The sequence below is a fragment of the Leucopleurus acutus genome (genome assembly GCF_964270905.1).
Source record: "Leucopleurus acutus genome assembly, chromosome: 8".
In the NCBI taxonomy this organism is placed as follows: domain Eukaryota; kingdom Metazoa; phylum Chordata; class Mammalia; order Artiodactyla; family Delphinidae; genus Leucopleurus; species Leucopleurus acutus.
This window is the reverse complement of record NC_139151.1, coordinates 47,112,987-47,139,143: the sequence shown is the minus strand read 5'-3', so window position 1 is coordinate 47,139,143 and position 26,157 is coordinate 47,112,987. Positions and strand designations below refer to the sequence as shown.

The following is a 26,157-nucleotide window of genomic DNA, read 5'->3' as shown; positions in this document are numbered from 1 at the left end:
TATCATTTCACACAAGGGAAGCTCAAACAATTGAAATTTAAATGATGGAATCAAACAACTTACCTACAAAAATGGTCGCCAAGTACTGTGGAAGGATGTTAAGTTGAAATCACTTTGCCCAGACACATAATGACCAGAAAAATGACAATTTACTAATAAAAAGTATATGCGACATAATATATTGTACAAAACAGGACACTTATCAAGCTATCACAGGCATAATTTAAGCTTGTGGGTCCCTAGGCGTATAGGTTGATTGCATGTTACAGCTCTCAATCACAGCCCCAAACCACACAACTACTTTATAATTGGAAGTCTAATTTTACTTAGATTTTGAATCATGAGGGATAAACAATAGTTTGAATAGTTTAGATTTCCCTAAATTATAGATATAAAATAGTATTTAAGAGTTGATATTTTCACATCAGACCTTAACTTCACAAAAACAGATTGCAACATATAATGGTTGCAAGGACAATAGAAATGACAGAAAGTCTCGATTTTCTTTCAACAGATATGCGCATCCAAATAAATAATGCTGAGAAACTGTTTCTTGAGAAACTCAGTGAGAAAGAATATTGGGAGGAGTACAAGAATGTAGGGAGTGAACAACATGCTAAACTCATTACCTCATTACAGAATGACATCAACAGAGTTAAAGAGAATGCTGAGAAAATGTCAGGTCAGTTGCAAGAAAGCTGGTTCAGATTCAATAAAAAAATCTTTCAGGGGCAGACATTTGGTGGAAGAAAGAAACGGGTACCCCCGAATCATCCGTTACTCTCAGCTGTCAGCACAAGCACTATGCGCCTAAGGATTAGGTGAAGGGAGGAAGTAAAGAAACTATCCCAGGACCACCTATGGAACTGAGAGGGGGAAGTAAAGGGATGGGAGTGTGTGCCTCTGTGTGTATAGAAACACTGCAACCGCCTTTGAGAAAGAAGCTTCATTCAGTGGGTGGGTGTCTGCCTGCTCTCACACCTGGGTCTGGGCCAATTCCACCAAGGTGGGAGGGTCCCGGGAAGGGGTTATATTAGAGAAGGAATTCACCTGAGGCAACCCACCCAGGCTGGACAACCAGAATCGTTATAGAAAAATGGCCAAGTAAATGCTAAGTTGCAGTCGGGGGGTGGGTGGGGGGGAAGAAAACTGGAGAACAGACATAAGACAGGAAGTGAAGACGGTATGGAGCAGGGCGGCCTCGGGCATAATGAATCTTACCAGGATCAGAGCTGGGAACCATGAGGCCGGCCAGCTGTCTGTCACTGAGGCATAGTGGCTTAAAAGAACACCAGACACTCAGAGACAAGAAAGTCCTAGGGTAGAACAAACAGGAGAAATCTGGCCTGAAAGAACACTGTGGGTAGATGGCAGTTCTGAGCCCAGCTGGTAATGGTACCCTGTTTTGTGGAAGGAGCGTTCATTCGGGGTCGTTCCCACTATCCCCTCTGAGGCTCTGTACAGTCAGTCTGCTTCTAGACCAATTTTTATGTAAGTTTCTCAGCTCAGCGCCTCTGTACCACAGTGGTAGTGTAAATTTGGCCCCAAATCAGTTACAATTTTTCAAAAGCTTCTCCTCCCCAAAAGAAGAAAGTAAGAGTGACACCCTCCTACCCCTGTCAATCCCCCAGCCACTGAGATCCTTCCTCTAGATAAAAACACTATTACCAGTTCCTTATGTAACCTTTCAGAAAGAGTCCATGCATGTTTCAGTATGTACATATATGTCACAAGCAGCATGCCACAGATGCAATTTTTCACTTGCTCTTTCAGGTAGCAATATGGACATCCTTATAGATGAGTACATATTAATACTTCCTCATCCTCCCAATGGCTACTTTGTTTTGTTGTACCATAATTTTTTAAAGTCCCCTACTCATAAGCCTTTAGGTTGTTTCCCATCTTTTACTATTACAAATAATACTGCAGTGACTATCCTTACACAATCTCATTTTACTACGATGAATACCCTCGTATGTATGTAATTTCAGTTATGTGCATCTCTAAAGGGAAATGGCTGGCCCAAACAGCCTATTCATTTTTACACTGATAGGCATGGCCCTGCATAGAGGTTGTACCAAATGTACTCCGGCTGGTGGTGGTGAGGATGTCTGTTTTCCCACTTCTTCAACAACAGGGGTTGTGATCCACCTCTTTGTTCTTTGCCAGTCTTATAGGTAGAAAATGGTATCTCATTGTAGCTTTAATATCCATTTCTCTTACTATAAGCAACAGTGAATATCTTTTTATAAGTTCAAGAACCATATGAATTTCCTTTCTGTTCACATCTTTGCCCATTTTTCTATCGTGCTGTGGAGCTCTTTACATTTCAAGGAAATTAGCTCTTTAACTGTGATATAAGATGCAAATATTTTTCCCATTTGTCATTAGTCTTTTGTTTATGCAGTGTTTGTATGAGGAAATTTTATAGTTTTATAGTGCCTAACTTATCACTTTGATGTTATGATTTCTGATATTACAAATACATTCTCTAATATTTTTCTTCTAGAATTTTTATGGCTTCATTTTTATATTTAATCTCTGACTTTTTTGTGTGAGATAGGAAACCAACTTTATTTTTTGCCAGATGGCTTTCCAGTTGTCCCAACATCACCTATTAAATATGGCATTTTTACCCTATGATCCAAAATGCTAACTTTATCATACTTTCATTTCCCATGTGTATTTGGATCTCTTTCTGTCTTTTCTATTCTGTTCCATGGATCTATGTATTTGTGCAACAATACAACACTTTAAAAATTGTTACTGTTCTAGTATGCTTAAAATTTTTAAAATAATTTTTCCAGCATTCCTTTATTTTATGGTTTTTAAGTAGGAAGAGTGATCTTCTCATATAAACTTAACCCGTTATCCTGATTAGAAATTTGGATGATTTCTTTGAGCTGAAAATTTCATGCTATTGTATCCAACTTTGTGGTGGGGGTAATAACATTTATATGCTGCTGGTTGAGCCTTGGTGTATAGCCTGTTTTAAGTGTCATGGGATAATGGCTGTTATGGGCTTATTTTATTTGCCATTAGTTTTAGGCACTTCTCCTAACCATACAGCAGCAATTCTGCCTGGGGATGATTAAATCACCTTGGGGGCCACTAACTGGGCACAATGAATATGAGTAGAACTCCTAAATTAAATTTATCTGAAGTCTTACTACCACTATCTCTTCTTTTCCTCTCACCTCTCTCCTTCTTCCATGACTTTTCTAGAATTCTCCTCCCACACCCATGATCATGGAGTTTGTGTTAACTAGACTGCTTTAATTGCAAGGAACAAGTACTTTAGTCGAAAGGGGCTTTATTGTAAGTGAAACATGATATTAAAATGAAACTTTTTTAGTCTCGGTTTAAACCTGGCTGTCTATATAATGGATACCACACTTCAAAGTAAAGTGAGATATCGCCAGGCAGACTGCCAATATGATGAGGCAGAAAACTGGTTTCACACCTTCAACCACTGAATTCCAGTCTATAAAAGAAGTTGAGGAAGCCATGAAAAGACTGTTGGAAATAAGGAGACAGTTTTTGGAAAGAGCTCTTGGTGTGCTGTAAGTTGTACACAGTCCCCCAAAGGGGCAGGTGAAGGGTAATTCCTCCTTCATCTCAAATCAAGTCGGAAGGTCTTTAAAGGAAATTCTTCAGATTCTTCAACACGTGTTCCCTGCAGTTTGGGGCAGGGGTGGGGGGACATTGAGATCTAGTTTATGACTCATCCCTGAAAAAAATCTATGGGATAACTGGCTGACTAGGAAACTGTTCTAACATCAGAGCAAAGAAGAGGTCGGCAGCTGCTGCCCTGGGCTGGGCCTGTGTCTTAGTCCATTCAGGCCTCTATAACAAAGTACCATAGACTGGGTGTCTTACAAATGACAGAAATTTATTTCTCACAGTTCTGGAGGCTGGGAAGTCAAGATCAAGTCACTGACAGATTCGGTGCCCAGCGAGAGCTTGCTTCCTGGTTCATCGATGCCTTCTATTTGCTGTAACCTCACGTAGTGAAAGGGCGAGGCAACTCTCTGGGGTCTCTATCATAAGGGCACTAATTCCATGCATGAGGGTTCCACCCTCCTGACCTAACGACCACCCAAATACCAGTACATTGGGGATTAGGTTTCAACCTAAGAATCTGGGGCGGGCGTGGGTTGGGGGGTCAGAGACTTTCAGCCTATAGCAGCCTGCACTTCCAGAGTTTGTTGTGGCAAAGCGAGAAGGAGTGTTTCCTGTGGACCGGTTGTGAAAGAGAGCTGGTACGCAGTCCTGTTAAATCTTGCCTGAGGGCTGATGAGAGGGGCCATGGTGCCCCCAAAGAGAAAGAGGAGCCTGTCTATGTGGGAGGGAGGAGGAAACTGAGACCCAGAGGCCAAAGGAAGAGTCATTAGCCAACCTCCAAGGGCAGTATTTCCCCTGTATCAAGGGCATGCAGGTAAAATATAACTAGCAATGGGGGAGGCGGTCCTCCAGAGAACCTACAAAAACCACCCCCACGAGAGGAGAATCAATCTTAAATGCTAACTAGACCCAGAAAATGGGACATCAGCTTGAGATAGTATCAGTCAAGTGAGTGCTTTCCTGTCCCTTTCCAGGCTCCCCTTCAGCCCTGAGGAAGAAGGCATAGAAGTTCAAGTCAGAGGAAATGGTAGTAGGTTTAAGCTAGGAAGGGAACAGCCATAACTTTAAATGAAGCTTAAAATTTCAATTATTATAAAGACTAGACATATTAATTTCTGATTGGAAGATATTTTGTTATCACAAAGGAACCAGAAAAGTCATAGGATTGCCATGTATCTTACTGAGAGAGAGCTTCTAGCCTCACAGTATGAATTTTAAAGGCAAGAGAGAAAAATAAGGTTTCTTGATGTCCCATGATCATGTTTGTTGGATGTAACACTTGTACTGGAGGATGGGAGGACTGAAGATGGAAACAGAAGGCCATCAGATCAGTGGTGGCTCTAGGGATGCTCCTCCCTACATTTGTCACTCATGGTCTGTGACTGTCCCACTTGTGGCACCTCTGCTTTGCTCTTTGTGCCTGTCCCCATTCTCTTCTTGCTTCCCACAGACCAGTTCTTGCAGTATTGTACAACCCAGATTCTGAAAAGAGCCAGTGTGATCACCTACCTAGTCAAAGGTGACCAAAGACCTTCGTCCATGCCTCCTCATGGGTCATCAGTTGGCCCCAGCACAAACCATTCTTTGGTCAGCTGTCCAACCTATCTTATTCAGTAGCCACCCTGAGCCCTAGGGGCATGGGGAGGAAGAACCTGGAGCTGCTTCCCTGAACTTCAGCTAGAAGGAGATGTCGGGATATAGGGTGTAGAAAACACAGTCACTGATAAAACCAGGACAAGGCTCTTTCTCTCAATAAAAGGAAAGGGAACCTTAGATTAGGCTCAGGAACAGAGAAAGTATGGGTTATTACAAATCATCAGATATTACAGTCACAGAGAGTTTTTACTTTTGTCCTTGACCAGGTGCATGGGACAGGGATCCTGAAAAGTTTCTTTGTACACTAACAGTGAGTTAAAACACTTGGGTTCATGTCCACCTCTTTGAATGCTAGTTTCCTCGCCTGTAAAGTGAGAGTACCTCAGAGATCTCCAACAGAACTCACAGTCCCAGCACCTGCTTTTCTATACCTTATCTCATCCAACTCGTACAAGTTCCTTTGAGTTGGATACCATTGTGCCCAGTTTAAAGATGAGGAAACAGAGGCCTGGAGAAGTTAATTGCCTTAACTAAACTCACAGATTTAGTAAGCAGTGGAAATGGGATTTGAACACAGGTGTGTGTCAGACCCAAACCCTTATGCTTCAAATAAGTCCTCCCAGCTCTGTGATGCAGCGAGGTAGGGAGGGCTCTCTAACATGCACTCTGCCTGAAGAAACCGCTACATGGCCAGTGTTGCCACCTGCCCTTGCTTGGTTTTCTCCAGAGGGGGCTCAAAGGAAGTCACTGGCACAGTGAAGCTGGGTGACACCCAGAAGTGTGTGAAGAGTGAACAGACTCCTAAAAAGCCGTGGAGCAGAGCCAAAGCAGAGCCACACACAACAAGGAAAAGAGAACAATGCAAAGCAAGCTTCAGCCTCTGAGAAGTGTGGTCAGCTTCTGAGAAGTGACCATATTAGACCGGGCATCTGAGCAGCCAGGAGTCTAAAGGCACAAAGTCATAATCTCCCAAGCTCCCATTTGCAGTGTTCCAAACTCTTCTGGGAAGGAGACTTTTACATACTCCCAGTTTCTATGGCCGTATTCACAAATGTGTGGTTAATAGTTGCTACCTGAAGCATCCTCTGAATTTCAAAGGATAACAGGGAGATTTTCACATCCTCCCTTGTGCTAGCTACTCTGCTTTTGAGAAGAAAAACAGTCCATAGAGTTGTATATGGAATTTGGAACAGAGTTGGATGTTATTATCGCTTTTTCAGTATTAACATGAGGGAGAGCTACAACTTTACCCAGAGCATATTTGGTAATCTATTTTTTATGATTTATAGCAAATAATTAATATATAATGTTATCAAGCTCCAATTTTTATGTTTTCTTTCAGATGCTAAGAATGTAAAATCCATTATAGCTCAACTCCCGATGCACTGCAACTTTCAGATTGTTGTATTTTGTGTGGTAGAAATTTTAAATAAATATCTAGCATTAGTCTAGTGGACTAGATACTGAACTGAAAAAAACAATCCATCAGAAATGAGATTGGAATGATTAAAACATTCAAGCAATTACTTTGAATGGGATTAAGAAAAATACAGGTTTTATACAGATAGATTGATATACACACACATACATACACACACATATACATATATATACATATCCATATATATATCCATATATATGTGTAGGTTGGAATAATGAAGATGTCCATTTTCTTATTCTCCAGATGTCAAGTTAGACTAGACCCAAAACCCAATGAACTCTTGTTCATAAACCTCAGCCACTCTTGTTCCAGCTCTGTTAGAGGTAGAAACTGATGGTTCCCAGCCTCCTTTCTGGCCACTCCACAGCCTGGGAGAGCTCGCCCCTTCCCTCCTTCGACTCTCCCTTTCCCTCACCAAAGTTGCCATTGTTTGCTGCTTCTATCCTGGCACTGAAGGCTCAGATCACTGCCCGCCAAAGACGTGCAGCTGGCCAAAGTTCATTTTCTTCAAAATATTTTTCAGTATCTGTTGTGTTCCAGGGACTGCGGTAATAGAAAGATATAGAAGAGAAGTTTTTACACTCTGCTTAGAGTTTTCCTTGAATAGGGGAAGCAGTTATGCCAGTTTAAAATACAAGGAGGGCTGAATAACTCCTGCCTAGCTCCCTGCCCCGCTTTCCAGAGCCTTAGATTGGCTCTAAACTGTGGAAAGATCAGACCAGCAGATCTCCTTCCCTGTAGCCTAAGATCCTCAAGAGTTCTTAGAGTTGGCTTTGGTTGACTTGGTCTGTGAAGAAATTTTTCCCTTTGAAACAATGTCCTAAATGGCAGCTGTGTTCCACAACACTCTCAGTACAATACTATTGTTTCATTATAGAATAAGTTAAATGGGTCTCTGTGGACCAGTCCGGAAATCTAGCAACCGTAATTGTCAACATCATTTGTATGGGAAGATACTTTCTGACTTCCAAGTAATTATGCTTCAAATGTTATAAATAAAACACATCTAATGGGGACACATAACATAGATGTTATCATAAAGCACAACTAACTTTGGCGATTCTTAGATTGGGAGGGTACACTGCCCTCCTGTTGCACACTACTGACTACCTCACTGTATTCAGTCTTTGCTCAGATGTTACCTCCTCAAAAGAGCTTTCTCTGATCACCCTATCTAAAACAGAGAATTTTAGTTTTTCTTCATCACACACCTCACCACCTGAAATATTATTCATTCGCTTCCCCATTAGGATGTACGTGTCATAAGGGCAGGAGTTTTGTCTCTTATTTGGCAATATTCCCAGTGCCTTAAATAGTGTCATGCACATCAAAAGAACTTGATGATGATTCGTTGAATAAAAGAATGAACAAACTGGTCTCATTTATCCAGCTTTATTTCTCTCCACTCTCTAAAGCAGCCTTCATGTCACTACATCTTGCTTTCCTTAAACAGAAGTGTTGATTATATGACCTCTCAGCATCTTTCAAGGCCCCCAATTTTACTATCCTTTGCTCTCTCAATTCTGACATTTATGATGTAAGAAAATCTGGAGAGGATAGAGAATCCTGCACTTCTTCATCTCTGTTCTCCCTTCTTGCTCTGAACCCAACTCAGAACGGGTCTACTGACTTTCACAGCCCCTCTCCTACTCTCTCTCCTTATTCTGTGTTTCCTGCCCCAGGAAATGCATGCCAAGAATATTGGAAAATTAGTTAGAAGGAGTTAGATGTACAGGATTCCACTCAAGTGTGTAATCAAATCTCTTCATATTTATGTGGTAGAATCAGAAGTTGTGTGATATGAAAAGTAGACGGCTGCATAGGTACTAAAGTGTTAGAAATTCTCCCTTTGGAGAGACAATCCTTTAAAACTATGACTATTCATGAGACAGATATCATCGTAAACGAATTCACATTAAGGTGTTAGTAAATTATTGGAGCATTTCTTCTAATTGGAGGTACTAGATGCTTCAGTAAGAACGTACCTTGAAAATTCAGAAAAGAAAAAGTACATAGAAAGGAGAGGTGGGGATCATGGAAAATAAAATTTATAACTTCATAGTTTTACCTAGGATCTTAAGGTTTCTAATTTTCTTTTTAAAGAACAGTATAAAATCACCCTGGAAGATGACAAAAAGAGAATAATCAGAGAAACTTTGTTGCAACTGAACCAAAAGAAGGAATGGGCCACAGAGGTATATCTCAATTTTCTTTCTTTTTTCTGATAGTAGATTTTTATTCTTCTCACACAGAATTTCAAAATTTCAACTGAAATGTTAGTTTCAGGTGTGCTACCGAGGGATTTGACATTTGCATACGTTATGAAATGATCACCATGATAAGTCTCGTAACCAACTGTCTCCATACAAAGTTATTATTGACCATATTCCTTATGCTGTACATTACATCCCATGGCTTATTTATTTTATAATTGGAGGTTTGTACCTCTTAATCCCCTTCACCCATTTCACCCTCTCCTGTCTGTATTTCAATTTCCTTAGGAAACAAAGCTCCCCCCACCCATTTCTTTCTCATGGTGTATTATAACGGTCAGAAACTTGTGTTTTGAAATTAGGCAGTTTAGTTTAAATCACAGTTCTACCACTTACTGGGTGTATAAACTGAATTTATACTTGACTTTTCTGGGCTTCGGTTTCCTAATCTATAAAAAGGGGACAATAATAATATTTAACTTTAACGAATAGTATGAGGATTGATAGCGCCTCATAAGAGCAAGAGCTCAGTAAATTAATATTCAGTTATTTTTAAGTATAATAATAATGGCTACAACAAATTATTAAATTAGATTTTGGATGAATTATAGGATGAAATATAATTTGTCTAAAAAGTACTTTCTTACATATGCAAACCTAAGAGAGTACACTTTACATTGAGGGAGCTTTAAAAATTGGGGATATAAAAAAATGTTTGAGATGTAATTTCCAATTCATGTTTTCTAATCTTTGTTTTGCCCCAAATGCCTGACTTTCTTTCCTTTTCACTGCCCTTCCCCTGTCTCCAGACTATCTCCTAAATCAGTGAGGTCCCTGCTGGGATTGTCTCTTTATCTGGAACATCCTTTCTTCAGAGTCGTAAACATCTGGTCTTTTCTTCACTGAATTTCAGTTGCTCTTGTTTGTTGCTTCCCTGTTGGTTCAATTGTTCTTTCAGTGTTACTATTCTACTGCATGATTTTACTGATTAACACAAATACAGAGGATGTGGAGAACTGACCAACGGTTTTGTCTGCCCATGCAATTCAGACCCTTTGTTACTGAATATGATTAAATGGTGAAATCAACAATTAAGTAATCTGATCATAGTTAAGATGATTAAAAATGCATATGTAGATCAAATATGCCCTCAGTATGTACATTCAATATATAATGAAGACTGTTCCCAATACTGTTCCTAACATTTTACATTAAAGTCTCTCAACAATCCTGTTAAGGGGAAGACTTGCTAATAAAAAGACAGAGGCACAGAGAAACTTTGTAACTTGCCCAGAGCATGTGGCAGAATAGAGAGTTCAGATAGCTTCTTCAGATCATTACTCTTAATCATTACATTGTACATTTTCTTTTCCCCACATACTGCCAAACACCCACACACGTGAACAAATTTTCCTCATTTTCTCTGGCCATCTTATGTGTTAACGTCTAAAATCTACTACTTTTGTGCAACCTTGGCTGCTTATTGGAGTCACCTGAGAAATTTGTTTAACCCAGGTGGGTCCTGGGTCCCACCCACAGAGATGCTCATGTAATTGGCCTGGGATGTTGCCTGGGCTTTTTCAAAATATCTGGGAGATTCTAATGTGTAGCCAAAGCTGAAAACACTACTCTATTGTTAGTGAATTAAGCCATTAGTCAACTAAATTCAATAATGAGTGACTTCCTACTTTTGTTCAAACAAAATTCTATGTTCAAATAAACTTTAGACTTATCAGTTGGAGCTGAAGTATAAAAATTCCTGGTTCCTAGGAAATGGGGGTTCACTCTTAGGTCAATTACCATGATTTAAAGAAAAGAAATTTATTGCACATCTTCCTACTTTAAAGACTTACACAAATTTACCCTTAACATAGTTTTAAATTATTTCAATCCATGTTTATGAACCAGAATATTTTTCTTAATTTTTCTTCTTGTGGTTATGTCCTTCAGTTCCTGCGTTTGTAGCACGGTATCCATATAAAAGTACCTCACATATAACTAGAATCTGTCATCCATTATAAAGTTCCTTTGGGTGAAACTGTAAATATCCTAGTAACTGAATATGAATTTACATTTTAAGATCCTACTGATAAACTAAGGATTTTCCTGTTTGCTTTGTCTAAAATGCCTTTCTCCAGGAGACTATCTAGCTACAGCCTGCTATCCTGAAACTATTGGCTGTTAGGTTTGTAAGTATGTATATTGTTATTATTGACACGCAGAAATCTTTCAAATTAAAAAGGTAGTTATATAATCTATTCATGCCTTTGCTATATATTGAATTATGTCTGTGACCATAAACTTGAAGGAAGTTTGATCACTGCAGTTTAACCATCTTAATTGTGGAGCAGATCAATTAATGACTGATTTCACCAAAGCAGTCAGATTCAGTCACAATAGAGGCCAAATTGAATGGACAACCATTGTCCAGTTCTCTCAATCACCTGTATTAGGCAACATAAATCAGCAAAAACAATACAATAGGATAATAAAGAAAGAACAACTGCACCAAAAGTTTTTAGGTATATTTCCAAAGTAATTGCAAAACATAATTTTAAATGATCAGATAAGTTGATTGTGTATCCCCATTGCTAAAACTCTTAAATGTTATGTGGCAGCTCTTCTTTAATACAGAAAAGTTTTTTTTTTTTTTTTTTAGAATGCTATAAGGTTCATTGACAAGGGCAGCTATCGAGAGATCTGGGAGAATGACTGGCTCAAAAAAGAGGTAAGTGGAATTTTTAGAAACAAAGCCAATTTCTTCTTTCTCATTTTTTTGAACTGGAAATGACTTCTATTTATGAGCTGAAGTCATGGGAAAAGCATGGAACCATGACTGACTGAGGTAAAATGAAATTCGAGTGGAGTCCTAATCTTATTACAAGTTGTTACTCAATGAACACCATAAATAATCTCAATAATAAACAGAAATCATTTTTGGTGTTACAATTCATACAACATACTCAAGTGTGCAAAGCTTCTTTATGTCCTAAAACTGATCTGGCCTTCCTCTGGACCCTACTTCCTCATGGGTGATGGGAGCAAGGTTTAAGGATCATTTTAACCTCATTCTCTGCTGTTTTAAATTGCCTCTTTAGGTATTCAAATTGGTAGGGAAGAGGTAAAGTTGTCATTATATGCAGATGACATGATACTATATATAGAAAACCCTAAAGACTCCACACAAAAACTACTAGCACTGACAAATGAATTCAGCAAGGTAGCAGGATACAAGATCAACATACAGAAACGGGTTATATTTCTTTACACTAACAATGAAATATCAGAAAGGGAATGCAAACAAACAATCCCTTTTAAAATTGCACCAAAAAATAGAAATAAAATACTTAGGAATAAACCTCATCAAGGAGGTGAAAGACATATGCTGAGAACTACAAAACATTAATACAGGAAACTGAAGATGATTCAAAGAAATGGAAAGATACCTCATGCTCTTAGATTGGAAGAATTAATATTGTTAAAATGGCCATACCACCCAAAGCAATCTACAGACTTAATGCAATCCTTATTGAATTACCCATGACATTTTTCACAGAACCAGAACAAATAATCCTAAAATTTATATGGAAACATAGAAGACCCAGAATTGCCAAAGCAATCCTGAGGAAAAAGAACATAGCAGGAGGCATAACCCTCCCAGACTTCAGAAAATACTACAAATCTACAGTAATCAAAACAGTGTGGTATTGGCACAAAAACAGACCTGTGGATCAATGGAACAGAAAAGAGAGTCCAGAAATAAACCTACACACATATGGACAATTAATCTTCAACAAAGGAGGCAAGAATGTACAATGGGGAAAAGACAGTCTCTTCAGCAAGTGGTGTTGGGAAAGCTGGACAGCTGCATGTAAATCAATGAAGTTAGAACACACCCTCACACCATACACACACACACAAAACTCGAAATGGCTTAAAGACTTAAATATTAAGACAAGACACCATAAAACTAGAAGAGAACACAGGCAAAACATTCTCTGACATAAATCATAGCAATGTTTTCATATGTCAGTTTCCCAAGGTACAAGAAATAAAAACAAAATGAACAAATGAGATCTAATCAAGTGTATAAGCTTTTGCACAGCAAGGGAAACCACAAACAAAAATAAAAGACAACCTACAGACTGGGAGAAAATATTTGCAAAAGATGTGACCATCAAGGGTTAATTTCCAAAATATACAAACAGCTCATACGATTCAATAACTAAATATTTCCACATAGATGTCGCAAAGGACTTCAAAATCAACATACCTGAAGCATAATTTATTAAATTTCTTCTTAGATATTCTTTTCCTTCATTTCTTTTTTTGCCATCTGCTCAGACACCCGAGGTAAAAATGTTACCATCAGCTTCTTTTCCATTTTCCTTGCTCCCATTTGACTGAAAAGAGTTGGTTAGTCTAGGAAACAAAAGAATTTAAAAATCAACATGCTTTCTATGATATTGACAATTATCTTGAAATTGCCTTTATAAAGTCATGGTGAGTAGGAATCCATACTATTTCCAAAACTAATCAAGATGAATCCTCAATTTTAAAAAATAAGTATTAATTTTAAAAACTCAAGGTGAGCTCAACAGTTAAAGAATATTAGGGAGAAACTTGGTTCTTATACTTTTATTAAATATAACAGTATGATCCTAGTGATAATAATTTAACAATTCAAACCTTAAATTTTATAAGATATCATAGATGTTAAGTTCAGAGAAAACAACTACAAAAGTTTATATTCGACTGAAAAGAAAGGCCATTTTGTGCCTTGGTCCTTCCTACTAAAGCCACAAATTACATTTTGTTTTGTTTTATTTTTTAATTCTCATAATTCAGTGGAAACAAAAGACAGAAAAAATGTCAAGTTTAACTGAATCATGAGCAAAAAGAGCTCACTAATAAAGAACAAATCATATAATTCAATATATTTAATTTCTCTTTATTTCAATAAATATTCATTTTTGCTGTCATTAAATTTACTCACAAAATTAATTAAAACCAGTTTTGGTTATAAGTACTATCACAGTAATTGAAAATTGCCTGGAGATAGAACAATGTATGTCAATTAATTTCTTTGAGGAAGGCTTAGAAAGAGTAACAAGGGATATTTAACAGTGGAACTCCCCCAAATATTTCTCCATTTAACTGTCTTTCAACAATAATCAAAAACTGACATCTCTGGGAAGAATGAGATGTCCCATTGCATGACTTTTATTATCTGGTTTTATTTAGCATGCTTATTAGGAACATGAAGAAAATTCAAATTTCCAAATAACCTGGAAAGCTGGAAAAACTAGGCAAAGGGATTCAAAGAGGTTAGCAATCAGAGTTTCAAACGTGAGGAGGCATAAAGCTAACTTGGATCTTGCAGGGCAAAATTTCAAGAGCATGCATTTTATTCAGGATCCTAGGTCCCTGACTTATAATAGTTTTAACTAAATTATCTTGCCCAATTTCTTAAGTACATTTCTTGGGTATCTGGGGAGAAGCAGGGGCGGGGAAGGAAAAGAGGTCTTCTACTTCCTTCTTTATACTTTCTTACCCCAGAAACTAAAGGTATTTATACGGCTATAAAAAGGAACTAGTTTTCATTTCCCTAACATTTCAAAAGACTGGGAGGGAGATAGCAATTGATGAGAACCTTACTTAGCACTCTACAGGGATAGGTGATGTCACAGGATATCCATAGCTTGAAAGATTGGACTTAACTCCCCAAATGGGCCCTCATTCCCAGCTTTGGCAGGAGACCAAGAATTGTGTGTGCTGCCTCCCAAGTATGCCAAACCCTTAGTCACACATTCTATTAATTCCTTCTTTTACAACCTCTAACTATGATTTTTTCTCATCCTTTGACATCTGAAAATTATAAACTTTTCCTTAAGGCATTCAGGCTTGTAATCAAGCTGATCATATCTTAAAAACATGAGATCCTAAAGCACCAACACCTAGCTCTGTAATGTAGAATCATGGACTTAAATGGTTTTGTGAAATTGTTTAAGGCTGGTAAATAATATATGCTTTTCTTTCCGTCTCTAAGCCAGCAGCAATATTTGAGCCTTTTCTATGACACTGGTACTGTTTTATATTATAATTATTTGTATATTTGTTCACTGGTTTGTATACTTGTTCCCTCTTTTGAGGGAAGGAGCCACACTTTATTGGATTTTGTATCCGTCTACCTCTAGGACAGAGCCTTACCCATGGTAAGAATTCAAGCATTTAATAAATGACTTATGTGACAGGGATATCCATCTGGTAATATACTGAGTGCTTCCAGATTCCAAAATACAATAATTTCAACTACAAATCAAAAATGTTAGTCATCTTTTTCTAAGTACTCATCTCAGTTATGCTCTTGGCAACTCCTAACAAGAGATACTGAATCGAAACCCCTACCCTGTGCCTTTATTTCATCATATTCCCTGGAGACACGTTACTTTTTCCAGTTTATTCTCACCAGCCGATCACTTTCTGTTTTATTGTCTTATTTCTAATTCTTCTATTGTCCTGACTTCTCCACACGAGCACCTCTCAATCCAGCTCATGCTGTTTTGGGGGGCAGAGAGGGAAGGTGGGGATTCTATCTAGTCACATTCTTCTATATATTCTTCCCACAACCAAGCCTTCTTTAGACAAAAGTTATCAAAATACATTTCTTAAAGATTGATGGGAACTCTATCAACAGAACCAGCAAATTTTGCTCCTGTTTGAGTTAGCCACATTTCTTCGGTAAACGTTAAGCCTGCTATGTCCACGAAGGACCTTCCATCACCTGCGAGATAGAAGTAAGACTCTTTAGCATTACTTGGCTCCCCTACTTGTCCAGTTCTTCTACTTCTCCCCATTCCCATTTTATTTCTATCCACACCAAAATGTGGATAGAAGGCACATGTGCCTTTATCCATGTGACTCCTTCTGCCTAGAATATATCCTCTCTTGTCTGCTAGAGAATCTCTACTTGGCCTTCAAGATCCAGAAGAGAGGTCATCTCTTCCATTAACTCCCCCTTACCCCCTCACACCTGGCGGACATAGGGTGAACCTCTATCTCTCCCACAGTCCCTGGATGGCTTCCATTATGATTTTATCACACTATTTTCTGTTGCTATCACTCTTGACCATTAAACTAACAGATCCTTGAAGGTTATTGTATCTTATTGATCCTTTGTTCCCAAAGTGTACTATAGTTTTTGACGCATAGTAGGCATATAGTACAATTACATGAGTGAATGAACAACATTTCATCTCTCTGATGTTTCTCGGAATGACTCCAGCACACTCAAGAGAGAATATAATTGTCCTATAGAGGCTGATAGAAAGGGCTCCTAGGCCTGTACTTCTCTTTTTTAAATGCCATAATAAAGATTTTTTTCCCAGTGTTATTAGTTTTCATTATGTTGTTTACAATTAACCTTAGATAGAGCCTCATTTAGCTACTAACACCAGAGTGATAAATTAGTCTTATTTTATTTGTCTCTGCCTCCAGTGATGTTTCTGAAGAGTAGGAAAGGACTGCTCCTGCCATTCAGTAATAATTGCCTAATCATGCAACCAAGTTCTGCAAATGACCAGGAAAAAAGTCCCACCTGTTCCTTCTTAGAGCAAACCCAGTAATAAATAATACAGGATAGATCTTCCCCTCAGGCAAATGCACTTTTTAAAAAAAATTAATTAATTTATTCATTTTTGGCTGCTGTTGGGTCTTCGTTGTTGCACGGGCTTTCTCTAGTTGCGGCAAGTGGGGGCTACTCTTCGTTGTGGTGCGTGGGCTTCTCATTGCAGTGGCTTCTCGTTGCAGAGCACGGGCTCTAGGCGCGCAGGCTTCAGTAGTTGTGGCACGCGGGCTCAGTAGTTGTGGCGCACGGGCTTAGTTGCTCCACGGCATGTGGGATGATATTCCTGGACCAGGGCTCAAACCCGTGTCTCCTGCATTGGCAGGTGGATTCTTAACCACTGCACCACCAGGGAAGTACCACAAATGCACTTTTAAAAGTTGAGTTTTTTTATAGAGGACTAGATAGAACTAAGTCCATAAGTACTAACACCCACTCTCTTTTCCTGAGAATAGATCGCAAATCACAGGAAGGAAGTGGAAGAACTGGAACATGCTATTCATGAGCTGGAAGGAGAAAATTTGGTGCTTATTGATCAGCTGTTCAACTGCAGACTTGTGGATCTCAAAATACCCAGGTGAGAGTCATTATATATCTAGAAAGTACTTTTTTTTAACATTTGTATCTGTAAAAAGTTATTTTTTTTAAGATGACAATTCTTTAATAGTTGAAAAGAAAGGAGCTCACAAAATGGCCATGGGGAAGGTATAAGATCATTACAACCGACCACTGGTCCAGTGCAGACTTTGACTTGCTTCTTCTAACAATGCACTGTGGTCATAGTAGCAAACACTTAACATGAATGTCACAACTGCTGTCCTTCAGAAGCCTCTGGGCCAGCAGGGGAATTGGGCATAAAAATAAAGGCATAACAGTACAGCGGAAGAGGTACGGGGTTCGAAGCCAGCACACAGGAGGGAGTGATCAACTTGATGGGAGCTCCTGGAGTGTTCTGAGCATCTGGTTACCTTGTGGATTATAGAATGGTTTCCTTTGACAGTTAATGAAAGAGGCAAACTACTTTCTAGGCAGAGAAAATAGCCTGGCATTCCAAGTCACATTTATTCCTGCATGAGAGAAATCAAATGTGTATATGGCTTTGTAGTTTAGGTTATCTCTTTTTCTTACCTGACAAAAAAAAGTCTTAATATACCAATCTTGATGAAAAATTAGAGCCCTGGAATGTGGTATTAAAACCCAAAGTGGCATTCATAATTTGGACAAGTAGTCAGAAACAAGAAATAACCTAAATAGTAACATGCTTAGGAAGATCAAGGAATTAAATCACACAAATGTAAGGTGTACATGTGCAAGATGGGAGAGAAGTTCAACATGGTGGAAGGGTCAGGAAAACACTTCCACCTGAGTAGGTCTTGCTTGTGTGGCATGGAAAAAATACTATTAGAGACATAATAAAGTATTTATTGTTGGCAAACTTCCTAATGTGCTTCAAGAAGGGTAGATACAAGTTGTGGGGTTTTTATTTGCTGAGCTAAGTGATGGGTGTCGGGATACAAGATTGGAGAAACAGGAGCTGGTGCAATTGCTTTATAGGCTGAACACTGGGTGGGGCAGGACAGAGAAAGAGGCCACCTGCCTCCCTTTCACAGTCTACGTGTGCTGCCCTGGAGCCACAGATACCAGTGTAAATGAGGTAGGCAGTCAGGCTGAATGAATTGGCTGATTACTGGACTCCTGTACTTCCAGTCTCTTGAGCTGATGCCCTTGAGGGTCCCTAGGGGGTGGCGGGCCTCACTGTCACCCCAGCAGGCAATGCTCTCTTTTGCCAGCCTCCCTCCCTATGATCAGGTCTCCAGCTCCACACTCCTGTCCCGCCTCTACCCCGAAGCACCTGCTGCTGCCACCACTTTGTGATCACGCCGAATCTCTGCCAGCTGTGCCTTCTAACCACTGCTCCACCTGCTGTCCGCTGTGTTCTTTTTCTCTCTTCCGAACCAGCCAACCCTTAGGAAAAGAGCTACCCTGTAAACTGCCAACCCCACTTCCTGCTTTGGTCAGCTCAGTCTAGTGCACCTGATTTGCTGCTGATGTGGATGTCAAGTGCTCATTATAATAAAGGGGAAATCTTTCATCGGCCAGAGAGAGCTTGGCAAGGACAGGAAAGGGAGATGGGAAAATTTAATGGCGATTTTCATTAAGTTGTTTGCTGTATTGTATGCAATTTAAACCTATCCTCTAGCTTCCCCACAGAAATCTTCAGTAAAATCCACATTGTTCCTCAATGCTTTGTGGGTTGGTTTTCTTTAGTGAGAGACCTGAGTGCTTAGTTTTGCTTCAGAGTTGGGAGAGATGAATTCAAAATCTGTCCGAGGGAAAAGAAACAGCATGGGCGACGTTTATAAGAACTGGGTTAGGGGCCCGGTATTTGCCTCCATGGCACACTGAACTTTTCCTTTGTAACTAGCATTTATCACAGTAGGGACTACTTTTTAAACATCTGCTTCCTTGCTAGATTGTCCTTGAGACAAGTGTTTAGGACATCTTAGAAAGACCCGAGTAAAGAAACAGAAATGTGTAAACCCTCAATTATCTGTTACAATGCTTATCTAGAAGGAAAAGTTCAGGAGCTTTTCCTGTATCCATTTTCAAGTCAAAGAAATGTTAACACATACTGTGTAATTTATGGTAACTGCCCTTTCCACCTCTTTGTTGAGAATTTAGTCCTGTATATTCTGGTAGGGTGAGAAATAGACATGAACAGTACCCAGTAAACATATAAAAACTTCCCTATTTGGATGAAGAATGGGGTATTCTACCTAAAAGAGTTACTGTATTTCCCATCCAGAGCTCCCCAAACTTCTTTCCTTCCTGACTCCCATAGAATATCATAGTATTTGTCTGATACATTAGATGAGCTGAATAAGCTAGAGGTGACTGCCCAGGGACTCCCATGCCACAGAGCTGAGGCTAGGTGGACCAGTACCTCAAATCTAACGCTAGTTTCATATGATAACGTTCTGTAAAATATTTTCTATAACAAGTGTTGCTGCCCTGTGGTGGTACAAAAGTGACAATAAACTAATGATTAAGAGAGAAGCCAGACTTCAGAAGGTTACGGCGTTTACTAAGATCCTAGTTACTCAAAAGAGTAAAACCAGGAAAGAAGAGAACTCTGTGGCCTCAGACTTGTCCACCTGCAGACCAGAGCTTCACTAAGTTAACTCTTAAGAAGATTTTAAGATATAAATATTGTATGTAGTTACATTATTTGCTTTAAGCTTTAAGCATCTCAGATAACACTTCCTTCGTGGTCTTTAAGTAATTGACAGCCTGTAATCCAGGGGATTCACTCTGGTTGCTAAGCATGAAGTATGGCTGGCGCATCTGCCAGGGGCACTTGCTTCATGCTATAGCTTCAGGCAAACTTCATGGCAATGCTGTATGGAGCTTTCAAGGTATCATGTCTTCTGACTGAAAATTCCACTGGCCTCTGCAATGCAGAGAGTTGCAACAGCAGACGCAAACTCACCAGGCTTGTAGCTGGAACACGCCGCTCAGCGAGAGCCAGAACCTAGGTGTCATCTTGGATTCCTACTGCTGTCTTTCTCTTTTTCTCTTTATCTCAAATCCCATCCCATTCCTCATCTGGATTCCCTGCAACAGTGACGTAACTGGTGTCATGATCACTCTCATTTCTGGGACTTTAAGCCTGTTATTTCCTAATCATGGGATGCCCTCCCCTCACCCCAAGCTCTTCCCTGGCAAACAGCCCCTGGTGTTTCAAGACTCAACGCAGGTTTCATCTTCTCCTGGAAACCTTTCCTTACCTCCTAAGGCTAAATCCGGTGCTGCTTCTCTTTGCCCCGTGGCACTCCTGACACTGTGCTCCTCACATAATTACCCACCATGGTACAAACCATCACCATCAAACACTGTAAGCCTGTCTGCCACCCCACTGGGCCTGATGCCCCTTTCTCATCTGTGTCTCCAGCACCCAGCAGAGAGATAAGACACTGCTGAGCAGGTGGCACAATATTTGCTGACTGACAGACTACTTTTCTTATTTGTTTTTAGGCGACTATATCTTGCTCAAGCTGTTGGACAGGAAGTGCCACAGGAAGAAATGCCTTTGGAGGTGCCAGAAACATATATAGGTATTATTTTATTGTAATGGTGATTTTTTAAAAGTTGGCAAACACTGAATTGCGCTTCTTGTTATGGACGGGAACCTTATATAAGAGAGCTATTCAGGGAATAATGCCTGCCAGCTCCTCCATATTTCTCTGTGCTTGCAGAGCTTACCTAACCCATCTCCCTTCTCTAGTGACTTTTCAAATCAAAGTCACCATGTGTCACAGTGAATTAAATAGACACTGGTAGAGAGGGATGGAATGATGTCTACACTGGCATGGTTTGTGCTCCAATTTAGCCAACCAACCAAAATACCAACACACTCACAGGTCCCCATGTGATTACTATAACTTATTAGCTAACAGAAGGAAATACAACCTAGATGTGGTTTCGAATAACAGGACTCACTCTCACTTTAATACCTAGATTCTACATTTCTAATTCTCAAATTTTTCTCCTCCAGGAGATTCTCAAAGGTCTTTCAAATTTAAAATGTGACAAAGGAGCGTATATATATATATATATATATATATATATATATATATATATATATATATATCTCTGAGTCACTACACCAGAAACTAACACAACATTGTAAAGCAACCATATTTCAATTCAAAAAAAACTAAAACTGAAAAAAAAGTGACAAAGTATGTATTGTATTTTTAATCTGTTCAAAAATTGTACATAATTAATTTCTTTGCACTCATCCCAGAAAAGTCACAATTGCAACCTGCAGAAGTAAAAAGTAGAGACTTGTTGAGCTTAGCACTTGGGAGCAGTGCTTTACATCTTAGTCATGAGGATAGCAGCAGATACAGCCAGCAGCTGAAGATAGATGAAGAGAGTTCAAGCATAGAGTTTGGAGCCTCTGATATGAAATACTTACTGTATGAGGATGAGCGGGATTTCAAGGTAAGATTCATGAGAAAACATCTTGACTACTAGAGAAAATGTTGCTTTATTAGTTAGTGGAGAAAATTAACCTGAAGTATGGATGCTGAAAAATTCTATTTGCAATTATTAGTAAAATTTGCCAACCATTCACGTCTGTCACTAGATACTATTTTCACTCCTACCTTTGCCCAACTTACTACATATATTCATTTATAGACATCCATTACTAGTATACCATGTAAGTTATCTAGTGCTACATAACAAATTACCTCAAGAATTAGCGCTTATAACAATAAATCATTTATTCTCTTTCAGGGCTTCTGTTGGTTAGAAATTTGGGAAGGTCTCCAGTGGACAGTCCTCACTTGGGTTCTCTAGAAGGTGCAGTTATATTTAGCTGAAGGCTTGATTTGGGCAGGAAGATCCACTTCCAAGGTGGTTCACTCACATGGCTGGCAAGTTGATGCTGGCTAAGCTGGGGGCTTCAGTTCTTCTTCACATGGGCCTCCTTACAGGGCACCTTTATTGTCCCTTTGTTACAGTATCTGGCTTCTTCCAAAGCAATCAGTCCCAGAGACCAAATGTTTCATATGACTTAGCCTTGGAAATCGGACACCAACACTTCCATCATATTCTATTTGTCGATGTAGCTACAAAGTTCCACCCAAAGAGAAACAGTGTAGCTCCTGCATCTTGAAAGAGGAAGGTCAGCATCATATTGTAAGAAAAGCATGTGGGATAGGATGTATATTAGCATGACCATCTTTGGAAAGTACAAACAGTCACATATACCAGTAGGTGAAACCTAGATTATCAAGCCTTTTAATTTTAAAACTTTTTGGTACATTCCAGTCACTTTCACATCCACCCCTTGCTGTTTTCCCTCTTGGTACTACCAATAACCTTGAAAGTTCTCCTAGAACTTAAAGTCTGGTAGGAGAAAGAGTAATTAAGAAAGCAAAAGAAACTGAATAAATCAACAAAAACCATTTTAACTAAGTACAACTCAGTCCTGCTACCATCAAGTGATAATTGAAAGACTAAAGCTCTAGTCTCTATAACACTCAAACACCCCCATGAGTATATTGGAATCATGACGCCTTGTATGTTACAATAACCTCACGCTAGTGGACAACTGTCTATAAAATTCCAAACTTGCATACCATTTGGTTGAATGAAAAACCTTCTTACTTTTTATGTTTTTATCCGTTGAATTTATTTATTTAAATTTCTTTTCTATTTGACTTACAATGTTAATTACTGCTGTACAGCAAAGTGACTCAGTTATACATGTATATGTATATATACATTCTTCTTCTTCATATTCTTTTCCATTATGGTTTACCACAGGACACTGAATATAGTTCCCTTTGCTATACAGTAGGACCTTGTTGTTTATCCATTCTATGTATACCAGTGTGCATCTGCTAACCCCAAACTCCCACTCCTCCCTTCTCCCACCCCCTCTCCCCCTTGGCAAACCACCAGTCTATTCTCTATGTCCCTGATTTTCTGTTTCATAGATAGGTTCATTTGTGTCATATTTTAGATTCCACACGTGATATCATATGGCATTTGTCTTTCTCTGTCTGACTTACTTTACTTAGTACGATAATCTGTAGTTGCATCCATGTTGCTGCAAATGGCATTATTTCATTCTTTTTTATGGCTGAGTAGTATTCCATTGTATATATGTACCACATCTTCTTTAACCATTCATCTGTTGATGGACATCTAGGCTTTTTCTATGTCTTGGCTATTGTGAGTAGTGCTGCTATGAACATAGGGATGCATGTATCTTTTTGAATTATAGTTTCGTCTGGATATATGCCCAGGAGTGGGATTGCTGGATCATATGGTAATTCTATTTTTAGTTTTCTGAGGAACCTCCATACTGTTTTCCATAGTGGCTGCACCAACTTACATTCCCACAAACCATGCAGGAGGTTTGCACCCTCCCCAGCATTTGTTATTTGTAGACATTTTAATGATGGCCATTCTGACCAGCATGAGGTGGTAACCCATTGTAGTTTTGACTTGCATTTCTCTAATAATTAGCGATGTTGAGCGTCTTTTCACGTGCCTATTGGCCATCTGTATTTCTTTTTTGAAGAAATGTCTCTTTAGGCCCATGTTTTGATTGGGTTGTTTGTTTTTTTGTTGTCGACTTGTATGAGCTGTTTGTACATTTTGGAAATTAAGCCCTTGTTGGTTGTGTCGTTTGCAAATATTTTCTCCCATTCCATAGGTTATCCTTTCCTTTTGTTTATGGTTTCCTTTGCTGTGCAGAAGCTTGTAAGTTTAAGTCCCATTTGTTTATTTTCACTTTGATTTCTATTGCCGTAGGAGACTGACCTAAGGAAACACTGGTATGATTTATGTCAGAGAATGTTTCGCCTACATTCTCTTCTAAGACCTTACTTTCCACGGAAGTTTTTGATGTGGTGGAAATGGTATTGTATGTGCTACAGACTGAATTTTGTCCCCACCCCTCCCCCAAATTCACATGTTGAAGCCCTAACACACAATATGACTGTATCTGGAGATACAGGCTTTAGGAGTTAATTAAAGTTATATGAGGTCATGAAGATGGGCCCTCACCTGATAGGACTGTGGCCTTATAAGAAGAGGCTTTGCCTTGTGAGAACGCTGTGAGAAGGCAGCCATCTGCCAGCCAGGAAGAGGCTCTCACCAGAACCCAACCATGCTGGCATCCTAATGTTGGACTTCCCAGCCTCCAGAACTGTGAGAAATAAAGTTCTGTCGTTTCAGCCACTCAGCCTGTGGTATTTGCTATGGCAGTTCAAGCAGACTAAGAGAGTCTATTACTTCAGAATCCTGCTCCAGATGGTTCTGAAATATATGGTAGACTTCCATCAATTTACTTTTCTCCTATCTCGCATTTATTGTAGCTCTGCAATTATGTATTTTAAAAGCTACATACAGTTATATGACTTTTGAGAAATATTAATAAAACATTGCCTTCCTTTTTCATTCTTTGACTCTCCTAAATTCTAATAAATGTTTATTGAGACCCTCACAACATGCCAGGTACTTGTTAGATGCTTGAGAATTTAAGGGGAAGAACAGGAAGAAATGAAGTCTCAAAGACGCCTATGTGGCAGGCCCTACCCTAAATAGTGTACATGCTAGTAGAAAACTGATAAAATCATTGATTACTGTACAGGAGGAATGTCCTACCTGTATCTGTCTCCCTGACCAGTCTTTTGCCCCAGCACTTGGTACACAGCCTGGCACATAGTGGGCACTCATGTTGAAGTGTTGAAGGAATCCAAAAGAAGGAGTTACAGCTTGGAGAGGCTTCCAAGAGGAAGGCCCATTGGGTAGGGCTGGAGCTGTTTCAAGTCAGTTTGGGGTTAGCTGTGGGATTTCATATAAATTAGACTTCTAATTCTGTTTGTTGATATCTGAAACTATATTCAGTTTGACAGAATGTGGTAAGTTTTATATCTACAGTAGATCCTGTGAAATGTGCAAAACCCATGTAGATTTGCTCAATATTAAGACATTTATCGTCGGGCTTCCCTGGTGGTGCAATGGTTGAGAATCTGCCTGCCAATGCAGGGGACACGGGTTCGTGCCCTGGTCTGGGAAGATCCCACATGCCGCGGAGCAACTGGGCCCGTGAGCCACAACTACTGAGCCTGCGCGTCTGGAGCCTGTGCTCCACAACAAGAGAGGCCGCAACAGTGAGAGGCCCGCGCACCGCAATGAAGAGTGGCCCTCGATCGCCGCAACTAGAGAAAGCCCTTGCACAGAAACGAAGACCCACCACAGCCAAAAATAAAAATAAATAAATAGATAAATTTATTTAAAAAAAAGATATTTATCGTCAAAGATGTTTGCAGATCACTCATTTTGTTCTTGATTAATATAAAAAACTCTGCTGTGGTTATATCGTGGCCAGCAGAGGGCTATATAAATGCAGCCAATACTTCCTACTTCCTTTTACCAATTAAAGAGCTTGCAGAGAATATATCTCCCTGCTGTAGTTGATGTTCCCTCCCCAGCTCAAGCCCCCAGAAGACAAGCCTGCAAGCCTTGCTGCCTGCTCTTTGGGAGGTTTGCCTACCATGCCCCCACTGGGTATATAACTTTACTGAGTGGTTTTTATTTACAGTAGCTCTCATATTTCACATGTCATACAGCATTCAGATAATCAGGAGGGCAATGAAATCTGTCATATAGAGGCCAACTATAGTAAATAAAACCTGATCTATGAAGGCTGGTAACTTGCTGAATAACCTCTCCTATTCTCCTCTGTGTCTGTTCACCATAGGATTATGTAAACTTGGGCCCCCTGGAAGTGAAGCTCATGACTGTGGAGAGCAAGAAAATGCCCATCCATTCCCAAGAGGAGACTCCAGTCAAATTCTATGACGATGTCAGGAGCCCGGAAAGCCACATCACATATAAAATGATGAAGTCTTTTCTCTAAGACTGAAATCTGCAAAGTAAAAACAGCTTCTTATACATTTCCTTTGGGAACTGAGGTATATCAGTCACCCATTTTATTTACTCTTTGGTCCATTTTCAAAGCAGTTACTTCTAAAGGTCATAATTACATTTAAAATCAAAGATCTGAGTATCCAGCTATTCATTTACTTGCATGGCCTGAGTGACAAAAATGAAAGTACACTTTATATTTC

At 39.4% G+C, this 26,157-nt stretch overlaps 1 protein-coding gene across 1 annotated transcript in view; it reads left to right on the top strand.

Moving 5' to 3' along the window:
* Positions 1 to 25,946, top strand: part of CCDC83 (coiled-coil domain containing 83) — a gene marked incomplete at both ends in the record, with an annotated part of 37,777 nt that extends 11,831 nt beyond the window's left edge. Inside the window, 7 exons of the mRNA XM_082844675.1 lie at positions 515 to 682; positions 8,765 to 8,856; positions 11,534 to 11,602; positions 16,954 to 17,075; positions 20,534 to 20,613; positions 21,306 to 21,505; positions 25,788 to 25,946. Of these exons, the coding sequence (XP_082700801.1) occupies positions 515 to 682; positions 8,765 to 8,856; positions 11,534 to 11,602; positions 16,954 to 17,075; positions 20,534 to 20,613; positions 21,306 to 21,505; positions 25,788 to 25,946 (890 nt within the window). The remainder of the gene's footprint in view (positions 1 to 514; positions 683 to 8,764; positions 8,857 to 11,533; positions 11,603 to 16,953; positions 17,076 to 20,533; positions 20,614 to 21,305; positions 21,506 to 25,787) is intronic.
* Between the last annotated feature and the right edge of the window lie 211 nt (positions 25,947 to 26,157).